The 15,559-nt window shown below is 35.3% G+C and overlaps 2 protein-coding genes across 2 annotated transcripts in view; both read right to left on the minus strand.

Moving 5' to 3' along the window:
- Positions 1–744: 744 nt before the first annotated feature.
- The window catches only part of LOC132720694 (short-chain collagen C4-like), a 50,248-nt gene continuing 35,433 nt past the window's right edge, over positions 745–15,559 (minus strand). Inside the window, exons 2-3 of the mRNA XM_060704877.1 lie at positions 1,543–1,614; positions 745–1,331 (exon numbers count right to left, since the gene is read on the minus strand). Of these exons, the coding sequence (XP_060560860.1) occupies positions 847–1,331; positions 1,543–1,614 (557 nt within the window). The 3' untranslated portion in view covers positions 745–846. The remainder of the gene's footprint in view (positions 1,332–1,542; positions 1,615–15,559) is intronic.
- LOC132720705 (short-chain collagen C4-like) lies at positions 10,679–13,967 on the minus strand. The gene is made up of 3 exons (XM_060704891.1): positions 13,713–13,967; positions 12,002–12,073; positions 10,679–11,298 (listed from the first exon to the last, which is right to left on the minus strand). The coding sequence occupies exons 1-3, from the start codon at positions 13,879–13,881 to the stop codon at positions 10,814–10,816; spliced, it is 726 nt and encodes a 241-aa protein (XP_060560874.1). The 5' UTR covers positions 13,882–13,967; the 3' UTR covers positions 10,679–10,813.

The raw sequence follows: 15,559 nt of genomic DNA on the forward strand, positions 1-15,559 counted from the left end.
ACAGAAGGCAGCACGAATGGGTTGATTACTATAATAATATATAATAGAAACCGACAATGAAAATAAAGAGACGATTAATTAATAGGCCTACAAATATAAAATTATAATTAAACAAAACTAGGGGCAAGGGGAAGATACTTAGAATCTATCGTAGACGAGAAAACAACAAAGGACACAAAAATGTCACCATAAAAGTACGAAACAACAGACAGCCATCTGAGGGGCACCGCCTTTGAACAACGGCAAGCAGCATAAGCAGAGATGGGGAATTGAAACCGGTTAATGGTGCACCAAACCTCGATCTTAGCCCCACCATGTTCTTTTAAAACGAGACGTTTTGAATAAAATGAATCCCCGCCAAGCGAAATTCTGACAGTTGTTATGACTACAAAAGGTACTACCTTTTTATGGCTGGGGTTTAAGTCAAGGCAACACTGTAAATGTCATTTGGTATGTTTCGTGTTTTTGGTAGAGGAAGACATATTCCTTCGTGTATTTTTTTAGGTCGGAACTAATCTGGCGGGATTCGGACCAACAACGTTGAGTTGCACGTATTTTGAAATCAACGACATTTACCTTAACCACTCGGTGACGGAAACCGCTTGTGAACTAATAATTTCTTTTGAAATAAATTCACCTTTTTTTGCCGCAACATATCTTTTATCTAACTCACAAAAAACAGAAGGAAGCAATAAGCTATTTCAATACATTTTAAATTTCAAATAAGGAAAATGTCATGTTTTTATTTATATATTATTTATGCTTTATTTATACATAATAACATCAAGGAAGGTCATGGTAGAGAGCAATTTCGTACTTCATAGATCATATGTCATTACTCAGTTTTTATTTAGAGCATACTACACATGCTAACTCTCGACCTTGTGGATACTTCTGGCACGGTAAGGACCCACATTTTACTTCAACGAAATAAAACAGCTTTCCATTCTGATTACTTTCACCATGTAAAACGGCGTCTGGATTGGCATCAACACATGCGTAATCTGTTGCAGCTTTTTGACTGTAATGTCCAGACATAAGGTACCCTGTATATTCCAGCGTCCATCCTGAATAACACTCAGTTTTTCCTGGGATCATAATTGAAGTTGGTCTAGGACTTCTACAAACTACACAAGGTGCATCTTGGTTTAACATATTCTTGGTGAATGGATTAAATATGTGAGCATGATTGCTCTCGTACTCTGTACCAGAAATGTAAGCTCCTTCATTTTGTAGACCTTCAACGAACTTTGCCCATGTTGGATTTTCTGGAAGACAAATGTAACTAGCTGCGCCACCAGCAAGTTCATGGGGATGTCCGGCAGTATAGCCTTAAATAATGTGCAAAGTTTATTGAATGTGATGTCTTTATGTGTGAGATAGAATATTTAAAAGATTATTAATTTTAAAATGACTTACATTTCATTACCATACGTAAAATGCACGCTGAAGAGGCAGCGCGATTATTTCGCAATAATAAAATTGTAAAAGTTTAATCTCTGAAACTAATGTTTAATCTACACAAACGGTTTGTTTTCTTACCTGAATAAATTTTTTCCGTTCCATTTCCATCACAGTTATTTTTTCCCCATCTTGTATAGATGGAACCAGTATCTTAAATACATAGTGACATTTCGAAAGCATTTTAAAGACATACATTGTATGGTTAATTATAATTCTTATAAGGTTATAGAAGTATACGTTTAGAAAAACCTCAAAATGCCCGTTTTTAACTTCAGTTGTATTAAGTGGATTGAAATATTGGGTATAACGGTATTAATTTTTTCTATCAATGTCCAATGTTTTGTCGGAAATCAAATATTAATCATGTTAGAATAAAATAATGTTAATAAAATCTATGCTTACCTTTTATATAGGCATCTTAAGATGCCTTTATACTTGCAATTTCCAAATCTGAAGATGCCTTGATACTTGCAATTTCCGACTTCAAGGTTTGGATTTCATTAAATACGTCATCACTACTGTGAAGAATTAGGCGTTTTTCACGAACAGATGAATTTGCGTATGAATAAAAAAGAAAAAGTATAACAGTTATCCCTTTCTTCATGTTTGCAATGTAAACAATGTTGTGAAAATGTATGTTGCCTTTTGCTAGTACTTTATATATATCAAGATAAATGACAAACCTTAGCTACTAAGATATTTTGCTCATGATTATTTCATTTTTCATAACAAAAGTTTTTAATAAGTAAGATAAAATAGGTAAAGTGAAGTTCGAAATCCGAGCAACGAACAATGTTGCAAAATAAAAGTTAGGTCAGAAATATTTTTTCAACAAAATTTCAAAAAAGATGTCTCAAAATTTTCAATTAAAATGAAATATTAACCCTTCTTTATTTTTGAAATTGTTTTGCATAACATAGTCGTCAACAAGCAGCTGTAAAGTTATAGATGGGTTTGTACTTTACTTATTATAACTACTAGCTATTTCGTTGTTATGTGCTTCTTGATAATGTCATCGTCTAATAATTTTGTTGGCGACAAAATAGGAAATTAACAAAAAGAAAGAACTTTGCATATATACACAATGATATGGTAAAATACTAGACAAAACAACCAAAAATTAAAAATGGAACATATATTTTGATTTTATCCAAAATTAAGAGGAAATTTGTTAGACTCTATGTAAACGCGAGTAAATAGACATATATCAAATTATGAAAAGTTCCTAAATCTTTAAGACATCGTTAAAATCTTTCTAGTTATCAGTTTGAAGCTGCTCTCTTTGTTACTATTTTTGCGCGATATGTTTTTGTTTAGTTACTTGAGGACACGCCTTTAACATTTTTATTTTTCGTTATTACTTTTTATGACATTTTCTATCTGAAAGTCGAAGTGTAAATATGCATGTATGTAAAAAGGAATGTCCCTGAGAACCGTTGATTTAACTACTTCAGGGGAAAAGCCGTTTAATATATCTGCTTGGAGCAGCATTGGCTCACTTTAACAATGTTCTCTTAAGGTTGAACTTCTTTACGCTATCAATTTGTCAAGTTTTCTGAACTTCTTTCTGTAGCCGTGAGAGCAGCCTACAGAACCAATGACTAGTATAATGAGCATATGACTAGCGTATTGTGAAAAATTTGAACATGCACAAAATCTGTTTTCGGTGTATTATGAGGCCAATTTCCTGATACACATATTGTTCTTTTCTCATAAGTAATGATTGGCAGAAGTTCAAGCTTCTCTATACTTAACCCGCAGAAGTTTCATTCATAAATAAAGTTTCTTTTACACGCTTACTCCACAAATTTCTCATATTTCTAATAAATCGACATACAAACTGGACAATATAACTAAGACATTGTATACATTTCTAACAGCATGAAGTACCTGACCATTGGTCATGTAATATTAACGTTTCACCCAAATTAGGATTCATGTTTCACCAAGATTCGGAAAACTATAAATCGAGTCCGAATCCCGCAAAGCGCAATTTCGGATAGCAGAGTTCAATACTTTGTTCTTATTTCAGGTGAGCTAAAATTATTTTTCTACAAGGCAAAATTTAAAATCTGTCCAAATTGTTCACATTGTTCATATTGTTCATTTATTTTTGTGTATTCATATTTTCTTAGAAATACAGTGAGTATTAGTATCTGAATAATTATGATTTATTTAGAATTATTCTGCTAATGAATTTTATTTTAATTTCATATATAATAGAACAAACTGTTCTTACAATTTACGTTCCTATATTTGAAAAGAATATTGACTTTACATTACAATTTGTGCTATATTGTTTAGTATTTACATGTTTAGGAATTTCATACTACATAATAACATAACATGTTTGTACTACATGATATGGAAATAAATTTCGGATAGCGGAGTTCAATACTTTGTTCTTAATTCAGAATAAATGTCAGTCTCGTCTAAGAATCAGATCCCGAGTTATTCTCCAGGTCGATGATAAACTGAACGCATGTTAAAAAGAACCAGCTTAACAATATAGAGTGCGTTGTTAACACAAACAAACCGAAACAAACAACCTCAAAACGGCCTAATAGTATATGTATTAGAACGTTCATGTATGACAGCGTGCTTTAAACATTTACGGCATATTCCTAACATCCCTCACGTCTATCTGTGTTTGATCGTATGAGCAATTTTTCACATGTTAGTGCCATACCATATAGTGTGAAAGATCCTTAAGTAAATTCGCAGAAGTGTAGACATTGGGTGTCAGTTTTGATTGCTAATTTATATCAGGATGATCGGTTATGATTTTATAAAAAGCAATGTTTTCTTTTGCGTTGCATTTTTAATTGCTTTTCGCTACTGGAAAAGCTTTTGTATTCATTAACTTTGGTAGCCCGAGGCTGATGCAGTTGTTCTTCTGTTTTCTTCTTTTTCATAAATATGAAATGGTAATTATGTTAGGTCGTGTCACACATTTTCGAAACTTTTCAGTAACTTTAAATTTGTTAATCACAGGATTAAATAGTGCTTGCATAGCCGTTGTTTCGTACTAAAAGAGTGGGATTTATCGCAAGACCACCTCCAAGTTGTACTTTCCGATTTTAAGTGCCGAGGCATTTTCGTTTCACTCATGTTTTGGTTTGGGGTCCTCCTGGGCTCCTTGCCGCTGATTTTTGTTGCTTGGTCGTGTAGGGTAGTGTTCATTGAACGCCATATTTCCTTGTTGATCAAGCATTTGTTTTATATTTTAGTTTGGTGTTTAGTCAAAGTAATCTGGACCTCTGTGTATTACAAAAAATGTATTTCCATTGCCTGTGTAGAATCACTGACCTCTAAATTCAAGCCAGTGGATAACATGTTTACATAAAATTGTTTTATCAATATATTATGTTTCTTTTGAATTTGACTAGTTTTGCTAACAATTGATTGAAAATATAGAAAAAGTTGTAAGCGCCCCCCTCTGCCCCACCTCCTAAAAACAACAACAAACGAACCATAGTGGATAAATATGTATACATTTCACATACGTATGATCTATGATCTGTCTATGTTATGTAATTGTCCAGTGGTGAAGAGCTATTAGCACAAAATGATTGTTGGCAAGTTTTTGAAAATAACAATAAAAGAAATTCTTACCTACCAATATGCCATTCGCAGGCAAACTTACATAGAATAATATTGAACACTTCCTTTTTTAAACTTTCTTTTTAAAAGAATCTCACTGTATTCATATATTTAAGGTCAACACTTAAATTGTCCGATATAAAGTACTTTGCTGTGTACATAATAAGTCGGAAAGTGCTTGGAAGTCTAAAATGTTTAGGACATTTGAATTCTTTATTCGACGGTAGATATGTCACATTTAATTACAGATAAGATATGAAAACAAATAACAATAAGGAAGAGCGGCATTCTAATTATGAACGCAATCGCTGATAAAAATCAAGCAATACAGGGACATTAGTAAGGAGCAATTAAAATGAAAATAAATGCAAACCATTAGTCTATGCAGACAAAACATCAAGGGAACACCAAGAATGAACGCCGAACAATCTCTCGAGGATGAAAATACAACAACATTGAGTGTATGTTCAAGGAGACTTTTAACGGCCACCACACGACACAAACAACATAGATGTGAGCATAAAATATGAATTCAACAAGAAGAATCAACCAAATAATAGGCTTTCTATCTCAACATATCATCTACATATCTTTTATGATGGATGGTTCCATAATACCGATATCTCTTTTGTGATACTGTAAAAGTCTAATAAAGGCCTGGGATTCGAACATTCCACAACGTTGGGTCTCCTGAAGAGTTTTTCAACATCATTTTTACCCCATCTTACTACTATGTTTACCTTTTAGCCCTAATTGTTCTGGAATTTCATTAATTACACCCATTATCAGGAGATAATTTGGCAATCTGTTACTTGTCAATGTGAGAGGTCTGAACGACACGATGTTCAAAATAGTATATGTCCTATCCCTTACATCTAGTATTAAGGTTTACGAATTCAATAAATAATAGCCTTAACAAATTAAGATTTGCTTGTACATCTTAGTTTTAATTGGTGATGTTTTTGAAAATCCTACCGTCTGTTGAGCCCTTAAGATATATTGCTGCCTTTTTTTTAAACACGTCCATAGATGTCTGTTTGTTACCTCAGACCTTCTTTCACAATTCCATTCTATGTTTTCGCCGTTGTTTGCTCGATTAAGGCAAACGCATTCTTCACCTTGGAGACCATGTGCCCCTTTTCACGAAAGGCATATGTATGTCACATGGAAGGCACATTGATTACTGCCATATGAACTCATTTACAAAAATTTCTAAATTAAAATTTTATCTAAATCATCGTGTATAAAGCTGCAGGTCTCCGATTAATTAATGTACACACAATCTGGAAGCGTGCTGCATTGCATTACGTGTTGTGAACTGCAAAAGCTAGAAGTAGGAGTCGAGGACAGTAGCATGTTACCAATAACCGTACATAAACAGCATCAACCAACCAAACCTATATCATTTTCAATTTTGCTCTTTTGTGCATTCTTTAGAATATTCGTTTTTTCTATTCTCTCGTTACATAAGAGAAAAAAAAACACACACAAGGAAACCTTAAAGAACGAATAAAAGGGCAGCTTTAACTGAAGCTCACAGTCGCGGTGTTAAACTATAATTAATTAACATCTTTAAATTAATACTTACGATGGGGATCATTGAACATTCAAAGTCATATTAAGTTACTTTCAAAATTATATAATCTGATACATCTGCTCACAATTGCGACATTAAAAAACATGCGTTATTAATAAATAAATTATATGGGATATATTTGTTGAGAACAAATATATGATATACAAGGACAAGAGCGGATTTTAAACTATTTCATTAAGCTAACTTAAAGAATTTAAAGGGCGATAAAAGACCGAATGCTTTTCAAAGTAATACTGATTTATTTCCTTCATGATCCTAACACCGTAAGTCTGTTTTTTATGGTTGTGTTTTATGTCAAGGCAACACTGTAAATGTCATTTGGTGACTTTCAAGCTTTTAGGGGAGGGAAACCTATTCCTCCGTGCAATATTTTAGGTCGGAACGAGCACAATGGATAGACGTAAGCTAGCTGGATAGCAAACTCATATGAAATAATTTGGCGGGATTCGAACCTACAACGGTTTGTGGCACGTGTTTTGAAATCAATGATCTTAACCTTAACCATTCAGTGACAGACACCGCTTTTAAACTAATAATTATGCCCCCACTTCAAGAAGAGGGGGTATATTGCTTTGCATTTGTCTGTCTGTCGGTCCTCGGTCCGTTGGTCCGTCGGTCCGTAGACCAAATGGTTTCTGAGTAATAACTAAAAAACCCTTAGGCCTAGGAACTTCAAACTTGGTATGGTGATTGATCATGACCAGTAAATGATCCGTATTGATTTTGGGGTCAAGGGGTCAAAGGTCACATTGACCTTGTAAGTGGAAACGGTTTCCGATCAATAACTTAAGAACGCTTAGGCCTAGGACTTTCAAACTTGGTATGGTGATTGATCATGACCAGTAGATGACCCCTATTGATTTTGGGGTCAAGGGGTCAAAGGTCAAGGTAACATTGACCTTGTAGGTAAAAACGGTTTCCGATTAATAACTAAAGAACGCTTAGGCATAGGAACTTCAAACTTGGTATGGTGATTGGTCATGACCAGAAGATGACCGCTATTGATTTTGGGGTCAAGGGGTCAAAGGTCAAGGTCACATTGATCTTGTAGGTAAAAATGGTTTCCGATCAATAACTAAAGAACGCTTAGGCCTAGGAACTTAAAACTTGATATGGTGATTGGTCATTACCAGTAGATAACCCCTATTGATTTTGGGGTCAAGGGGTCAACAGTCAAGGTCACATTGACCTTGTTGGTAAAAACGGTTTCCGATCAATAACTAAAGAACCCTTAGGCCTAAGAACTTCAAACTTGGTATGATGATTGGTCATGACCAGCAGATGACCCCTATCGATTTTGGGGTCAAGGGGTCAAAGGTCAAGGTCACATTTACTTGAAGTTAAAAACGGTTTCCACTCTATACCTAAAGGAGACCCTTAGGCCTAGGAACTTCAAACTTGGTATGATGATTGGTCATGACCAGTAGATGACCCCTTTTGATTTTGGGGTCAAAGGTCAAGATCACATTGACCTTGTAAGTAAAAACGGTTTCCGATGAATAACTAAAGAACGCTTAGGTCTAGGAACTTCAAACTTTATATGATGATTGGTCATGACCAATAGATGACCCCTATTGATTTTGGGGTCTAAGGTCAAGGTCACATTGACCTTGTAAGTAAAAATTTTCAATCAATAACTAAAGAACACTTAGGCCTAGGAGCTTCAAACTTTATATGATGATTGTTCATGACCAGTAGATGACCCCTATTGATTTTGGGGTCAAGGGGTCAGTGTTAAATTGACCTTGTACTTTAAGATGGTTTCTGACCAATAACTCAACAACTCAAGTTGCCTTGGTTGATATTTTTATATTAAACTAAAAATGCTTTTGGTATACACATTTGAAGGTCTTATGTAATATAACAATTTGGCTGTCATTAATGAGGCCTACATAATTCATAAAATTTATGCATATTTTTTTTGGTAAGATTTGTAATAACTTAAATTGCTGCACACAACCTATGGGGTCACAATAATTATTACCTTGTGACTAGTCATGACCAGTAGATAACCCTTATTAATTTTTTGTTCACTGGGTCAGAAGTCATGCATAATAACCTGATCACATGACTACTTGGCTGCCCATAGGGGGCATACATGTTTTACAAACATATCTAGTTTCTTTTGAAATAATTTCACTTTTTTTACGTCGCAACATATCTTTTATCAAACATTTTGGAATTTACTCACAAACAAGAGGGCCATGATGGCCCTGAGGTCGCTCACCTGTATATAGGCCCCGGAGCGGGGCCAGTTTAAACCCCAGGGCTTTTATTTGAACAAACTTGGAAGACACCCCTTAGAAGATGTTTCATGATGTTAAGTTTTTACTACACACATATAATGACAAATAATGACCTCCCTCCACCCCCCCCCCGGTAGGGCCAATTTTAACCCAAGGGCTTTTACTTGAACAAACTTGGTAGACACCCATACGAAGATGCTTCATGCTAAACATCTAAGCTCTAGCTCATTGGGTTTTTTAAAAGAAGATTTTTTAAGTTTTTACTATACACATATACAGTTGACTCTCGGTAACTCGAAATCCAAGGGACTGGGCATTTTACTTCGAGAGAAACGGAATTCGAGTAACGTAGATCTGCCGCCATAACGTTGACATTCGTACATGTATATACATGTGCCTGATTGAATGCGCAAATAAGTAGGTTATTGTTGATAGCGGCAATGCTGCAATATTTAACCGTTGAAATGACGGAAATCGCTTACAACTACAAATATATACATTTTGTAAATGAACAAAAATATATTATTCAAAATTTAATACATGTATATTAATAGTGGAACATAAAGACAAACATTCGTAGCAATGACATAAATGCAAGTTTGTCAGTATTCATCAGTAAAGCACATGTTTATAAGCACTCATGACAATTCATTACAATAAAAGCACAATAACACATTCATTTCAACTACAATTTGTCTAATAGTTGAAGTGAATTGATCATCGTACGAAAACGAAAGTAGCAACTATTGTGAGCCGGAAGTACATATTAATGTATGCAATATGACAGAACATTAATAATACAAATGTCATTTCGTTGATAACACACATCAATACCTAGGCTGTAATTTGACTAACACCTGTCAGACTGGCACGAGTCAATTAATTTCTGAAACCGATTAAAACCACTTTTACGACGTGTTAATAATACATAATGGCCGGCAATTAAAATTACTATGAAACGCGTGAATATCGAGTGACAACATCTCATCTTGATGTCGCCGACCTTTGAATTGAGATGAAAATATGTTGTACTTTAATTGACGGGACCAAATTTTCTTTTCGACTAAACAGGAGTCTCGGTTAGTAAAATTTTGACCTAAGCGGAGTTAAAATACAAAGATAAAGAAGGACATTTGACGGGACTTTAGGAATTCTTCGACTAACGCGGAATTTTGAGTAAAGCGATTTTGACTTATTGATATTATATGATGTAGTTAAAAACAATGATAGCCCTGGGGCGGGGCCAGTTTTGACCCCAGGGCTTTAATTTGAACAAACTTTGTAGACACTTACTAGAAGATATTTCATGCTAAATATCTTTGCTCTAGCTCTTTGAGTTCTTTAAAAGAAGATTTTTTAAGTTTTTACTATATGCATATAGGGAAAATCAATGACCCCCTGGGGCGGGGCCAATTTTAACCCAAGGGCTTTATTTGAATAAATTTGGTAGACACTCATTAGAAGATGTTTCATGCTAAATATCTTAGCTCTAGCTCTTTCGGTTCTTTAAAAAGAAGATATTAAAAGTTTTTTTCTTTCGGTTGCCATGGCAACCAGAGTTCTGCATGGAATTAAAATCTTTGAAAAATTTTAAAGGTGACCACCAAAGGAACATTTCTGTGAAGTTTGGATGAAATTGGCTCAGTGGTTTATGAGGAGATGTCATTTAAAGTAAAAGTCCGGACGGACGCCGGACGAAAAGCGATCACAAAAGCTCACCCTGTCACTTTGTGACAGATGAGCTAAAAATAGAAGGAAGCAGTAAGCAATTTCAATACATTTGTATTTCAAATCGGCCAGACTTTCAAAATGTCCTGATTTTTTATATATATATATCACATCACATCAAGGAAGGTCATGGTAGAGAGCAATGTCGTACTTTATAGATAATATGTACACTTTTTTATTTAGTGCAAACTACACATGCTAACTCTCGACCTTGTGGATACTCCTGACATGGTAAGGACCCACATTTCACTTCCACGAAATAAAACAGCTTTCCATTCTGATCTCTTTCACCATGTAAAACGGCGTCTGGATTGGCATCAACACATGCGTAATCTGTGCCACCTTTATAACTGTAGTGTCCAGACATGAGGTACCCAGTATATTCCAGTGTCCATCCTGAATAACAATCAGTTTTTCCTGGTATCATAATTGAAGTTGGTCTTGGACTTCTACAAACTACACATGGTGCATCTTGGTTTAACATATTCTTTGGGAAGGGATTAAATGTGTTAGAATAACCACTCTCGAACTCGGTGCCAGAAATGTAGGCTCCTTCATTTTGTAGACCTTCAACGAACTTTGCCCATGTTGGATTTTCAGGAAGACAAATGTAACTCGCTGCACCACCTGAATTATCATAGGGTGTTCCAGCAGTATACCCTTAAATAGTGAAAAAATAATGTATCCACGTGCAGAGTGTACACAAAACAGTTTATCCTGCTGAAAGGAAATGTTCAAAAATGCAAGTTCTTATATAGCTCAATAGGAACAGTATCACATAAGAAATCCAAGGGGCACTAGTTCGGCCCTTGGACGAGGCTAAATTTCATCGAGGCATTTAATATCGAAAATGGAATCTCATGATCATTTGAGCCGCGTCATTACAAAACCAACATAGTGCGTTTGCGACCATCATGGATCCAGACCAGCCTGCGCATCCGCGCAGCCTGACCAGGTTACCAACTCTATTACAAGTAGAGAAACTGAAAGTGAACAGCATAGATCCTGGTCAGACTGGGTGTATGCGCAGTCTGGTCTGGATCCATGCTGATCGCAAACGCACTATGTTGGTTTTGTCGTGACGCAGCTCATTTGTCCCTCACCACTGAAAATTATGTCGGCTCCGTACTCTGTCACTTGCGGAGAAATTGATAATTACCGTTTAATTTTCAAGGAAAGACGGTTATGTTGATCAACCGCCGAGATATGACTGACAAAATTATGCTGAAATTTGCGTAAAATAACGAAAACCAATTTTATCTCTCATTTCTTTATAAAATGTTATATCACATTCGTTTAAATCATGGCAATATCAAATTTCTTAATAAACTGCTTAATAAATCACTGTATAAATTTATATTACCTGAATACACTTTTTCAGTTGCATTTCCATCACAATCAGTTTTTCCCCAACGTGTATAGACTGAACCTGTATCTAATTAAAACATTTTTAATAAATTTTAATCTAGACTTTTATCTAAAAAATGAAGAGAAAAACGGAATCCCTAAAGAACCCCAAAAACGTCAAATTTGAAATGTTGCATGCTGAAAGTCATTGATTTTCTTCATGTTCTTCGTGGACGATTTGTATCCCATTTGTGGAGCGAGTTTAGTATAAACGAACGAGGATTATATTCGTTTACCATTAAAGCATGACAACGCGAAAAAGGTTTGCCTGACCATTTCTGTATTAAATTTGTGTCTGCAGGCTTTTGAGATTCATAGACGAGACCGATACTATAGTGGCTGATTTGTGCCATTCGTGTTTTCGCCCCGCGACCCGCCCAAGCGAAAAGTCGAAAATTAACAAGTTTAAATAGCGGGGCGCGGAGCGAAAACACGCTAATTAGCGAGGGCGCGGGGAAGAAATGAAACTTCACCACGCGGGGTCGCGGAGCGAGATGTAAGAAATAAAACGGCAGGGTCGCGGGAATAAAACACGCAAATTAGCGGGGGCCCGGTGCAAGTTTAATTAATAAAACCTCGCCGCGCGACCCCGCTAATTAGCGTATTTTCTACCCGCGACCCCGCCAAGAGAAATGTCGATAATAAACAAGTTAAAATGGCGGGGGCACGGAGCGAAAAACATCCTAATTGGTGAGGGTGCGGGGCAAGATTTAAGAAATAAAACGGCGTGGTCGCGGGATGAAAATACGTTAATTAGCGGGGGCACGAGGCGAAGTTTTATAAATAAAACTTCGCTGCGCGATTCCGCTTATTAGCGTGTTTTCGAAGCGTGACCCCGCCAAGCGAAATAGTCGATAATTAACAAGTTAAAATGGCAGGGCACGGAGCGAAAACATGCTAATAAGCGGGGTCGCGCAGCGAAGTTTCATTTTTTAAACATCGCCTCGTGCCCCGCTAAATAGCGTGTTTTCATTCCGTGACCCCGCCGTTTTATTTCTTAAATCTCGCTCCGCGCCCCCGCGGGGCGAAGTTTTATTTCTTAAACTTCGCCCCGCGCCCTGACTTATTAGTGTGTTTTCGCTCCGCGCCCCCGCCGTTTCATTTCTTAAATCTCGCCCTGCGCCCATGCAGGTCGGAGTTTTATTTCTTAAACTTCGCCCCGCGCCCTCGCTTATTAGTGAGTTTTCGCTCCGTGTCCCCACCATTTTTACTTGTTAATTTTCGACTTTTCGCTTGGCGGGGTCGCGGGGCGAAAACACGAATGGCACAAATCAGCCACCATACGATACAATCCATAAAGATATGCACAATGTTCTGTTTATTGTATGTGTAAAAATTCTATGCATCAAATTTGGGAATGAATATGAAGACAATACACATTCAAGACAAAACGGTTCAATGAATATATTACATTCGGAAAATTGATCCGGATATTTTCCCACAGAAAATTTACCAGCCATATGCTGTATGGTAAATAATTAAACTAAATATTAATTTTTTTCTTTTGACATTGAAATAAGCGACGTCGTGTTAAAATCCTCGTTTAATGAAAATTAAATAAAAATTTATTTGACAGTTCAACTCTATTTAAAAGCAAAATCAGTAAACTTTAAAGATGCTTTATGTTTCTCAAAACATTATATAATACTTAAGTGGTATTTACTTACCTTTTATTAAAGCATCTAAAGATGCCTTTATATTTGCATTTTCCAACTTCAGGTTTTGGATTTCGTTAAATACATCGTCACTACTGTGAAGTACTAGACGTTTCTCACGGACTGATGAATTCACACTTGAATAAAAGAGGAAAAATATAACAGTTATTTCTTTCTTCATCTTACTTACACTGTAACGAGGACTGTAGAGATGCGTGATTATTTTTGCACATATGTTATATATTTCGAATTGAAATAACAAGGTTTACTAGTAGATTTGTGCAACTCAGATATTTCGCTTAAGATTCCTTTCAAAATGGTAAAAATAAACTGCGTGAACCCGGCAAAATAAATAGGTGTACAATCAGAAATAGGGGATGATAACCTTTTGCTTTTAACCAAGTTCATGTATTCAGATTTTAATGAAACTGTTACAGTTTTCCTCTTAAATACTACGAGTGGATATTTTACCAAAAACAAATCATATGAAAAATGGTGTATTTTAGACGTTTAATAACAACAAATTTGTATTGGAGTAAGGACAGTTTCCATTTTTACACAATAGCGACTAATTTATCATTTTAACTGACACAATTTAATTCAACAAATTGGTTTTACTGCATAAGCATCAATAATGTCTTTTTCTTGAGTTCTTGATATCAAACAAAATATATGAATTAGATTTTGTAAATTGCTGTCCTTATAAGAAAATGTAAACCATGCAGTTTGTGTCTCACTCTATATATCTTGTAGCAACATAGCCAGGAATAATTAATTTAATAAAATTAATATAAATAAGGCACAGCCTCAAAGCGAGGTCTTTGAAATAAATTATATCTACATAGATTTTAATACATTTAGATACATTTTAGGCCGATCAATTCATTCAACACTACCATACGCTATTTTTCTTTCGAAATACAGCCATTTCATGTTTAATATGATATTTAAATTGAATCCGCCCGTTACAGAGCATTATACACTTAAAATACTATTCCATGATCATTAATAATTCCATTTTGGGGAAAGGATATCGTGAAACGGTAACCTACCGGAAATTGATATTGACTCGGTGTTTATTTTCTCTTTATTCTATGGAAAGTTGAGTATAAAAGTAATTATTTGGTTTGTTATTTATCAAACAAGAGGGCCATGATGACCCTTATATTGCCGACCTGATTATGAGGGCTCAATCTCGTTTATTTGGGCTGTGTGACTTACTTTTTGACCACAGATGACCCATATTTAAATTTGACCTAAAATCCACAAAACATCCTTTCTGACCAATTTTCAGGTTATCTGGATCACAACAGTAGCCTCTAAGGTGTAAACAAGGTTTTTCCATATAAGGACTGTGTGACCAAGTTTCTGAACACAAGTGACCCATATTCAAACTTGACCTGGAAATCATCATAACAACCATTCGGACCAATTTCAAGGATATTTTGACTTTTGGAACTACAATATTGATAAATCTTCATTTGAGCATTATATTTATGATATCAAACCTTAAAATATTGAGTTACAGGATCTTTAAATAAATGGCTGCTATGAAGTTACTGACTGGATGCTATGGAAGCTTACTTTAGCTTTTGTAGATTTAGAAAAAAAGTTTTTACCATACTGTATACATAAAAGCAAAATCAATGTTCCCCGGGGCAGTGCCAATTTTGACATGAGGGCTTAATTTGAACAAAAATATAGCGCTCCAAGAGCATCAGATCTTTGATATAAAACCAAACAAATGTTGTGTTACAAGGTCTTTACATAGGACATTATTGCAGTTTAAATTGTATTTACAGTTATAACAACAGGATAATTACAAGTTACACCAATAGCTTTAGTCATAATGTAATCAA

This window comes from Ruditapes philippinarum, unplaced genomic scaffold, assembly GCF_026571515.1.
Source record: "Ruditapes philippinarum isolate M1 unplaced genomic scaffold, ASM2657151v2 ctg859_1_1_1_1, whole genome shotgun sequence".
NCBI lineage: Eukaryota > Metazoa > Mollusca > Bivalvia > Venerida > Veneridae > Ruditapes > Ruditapes philippinarum.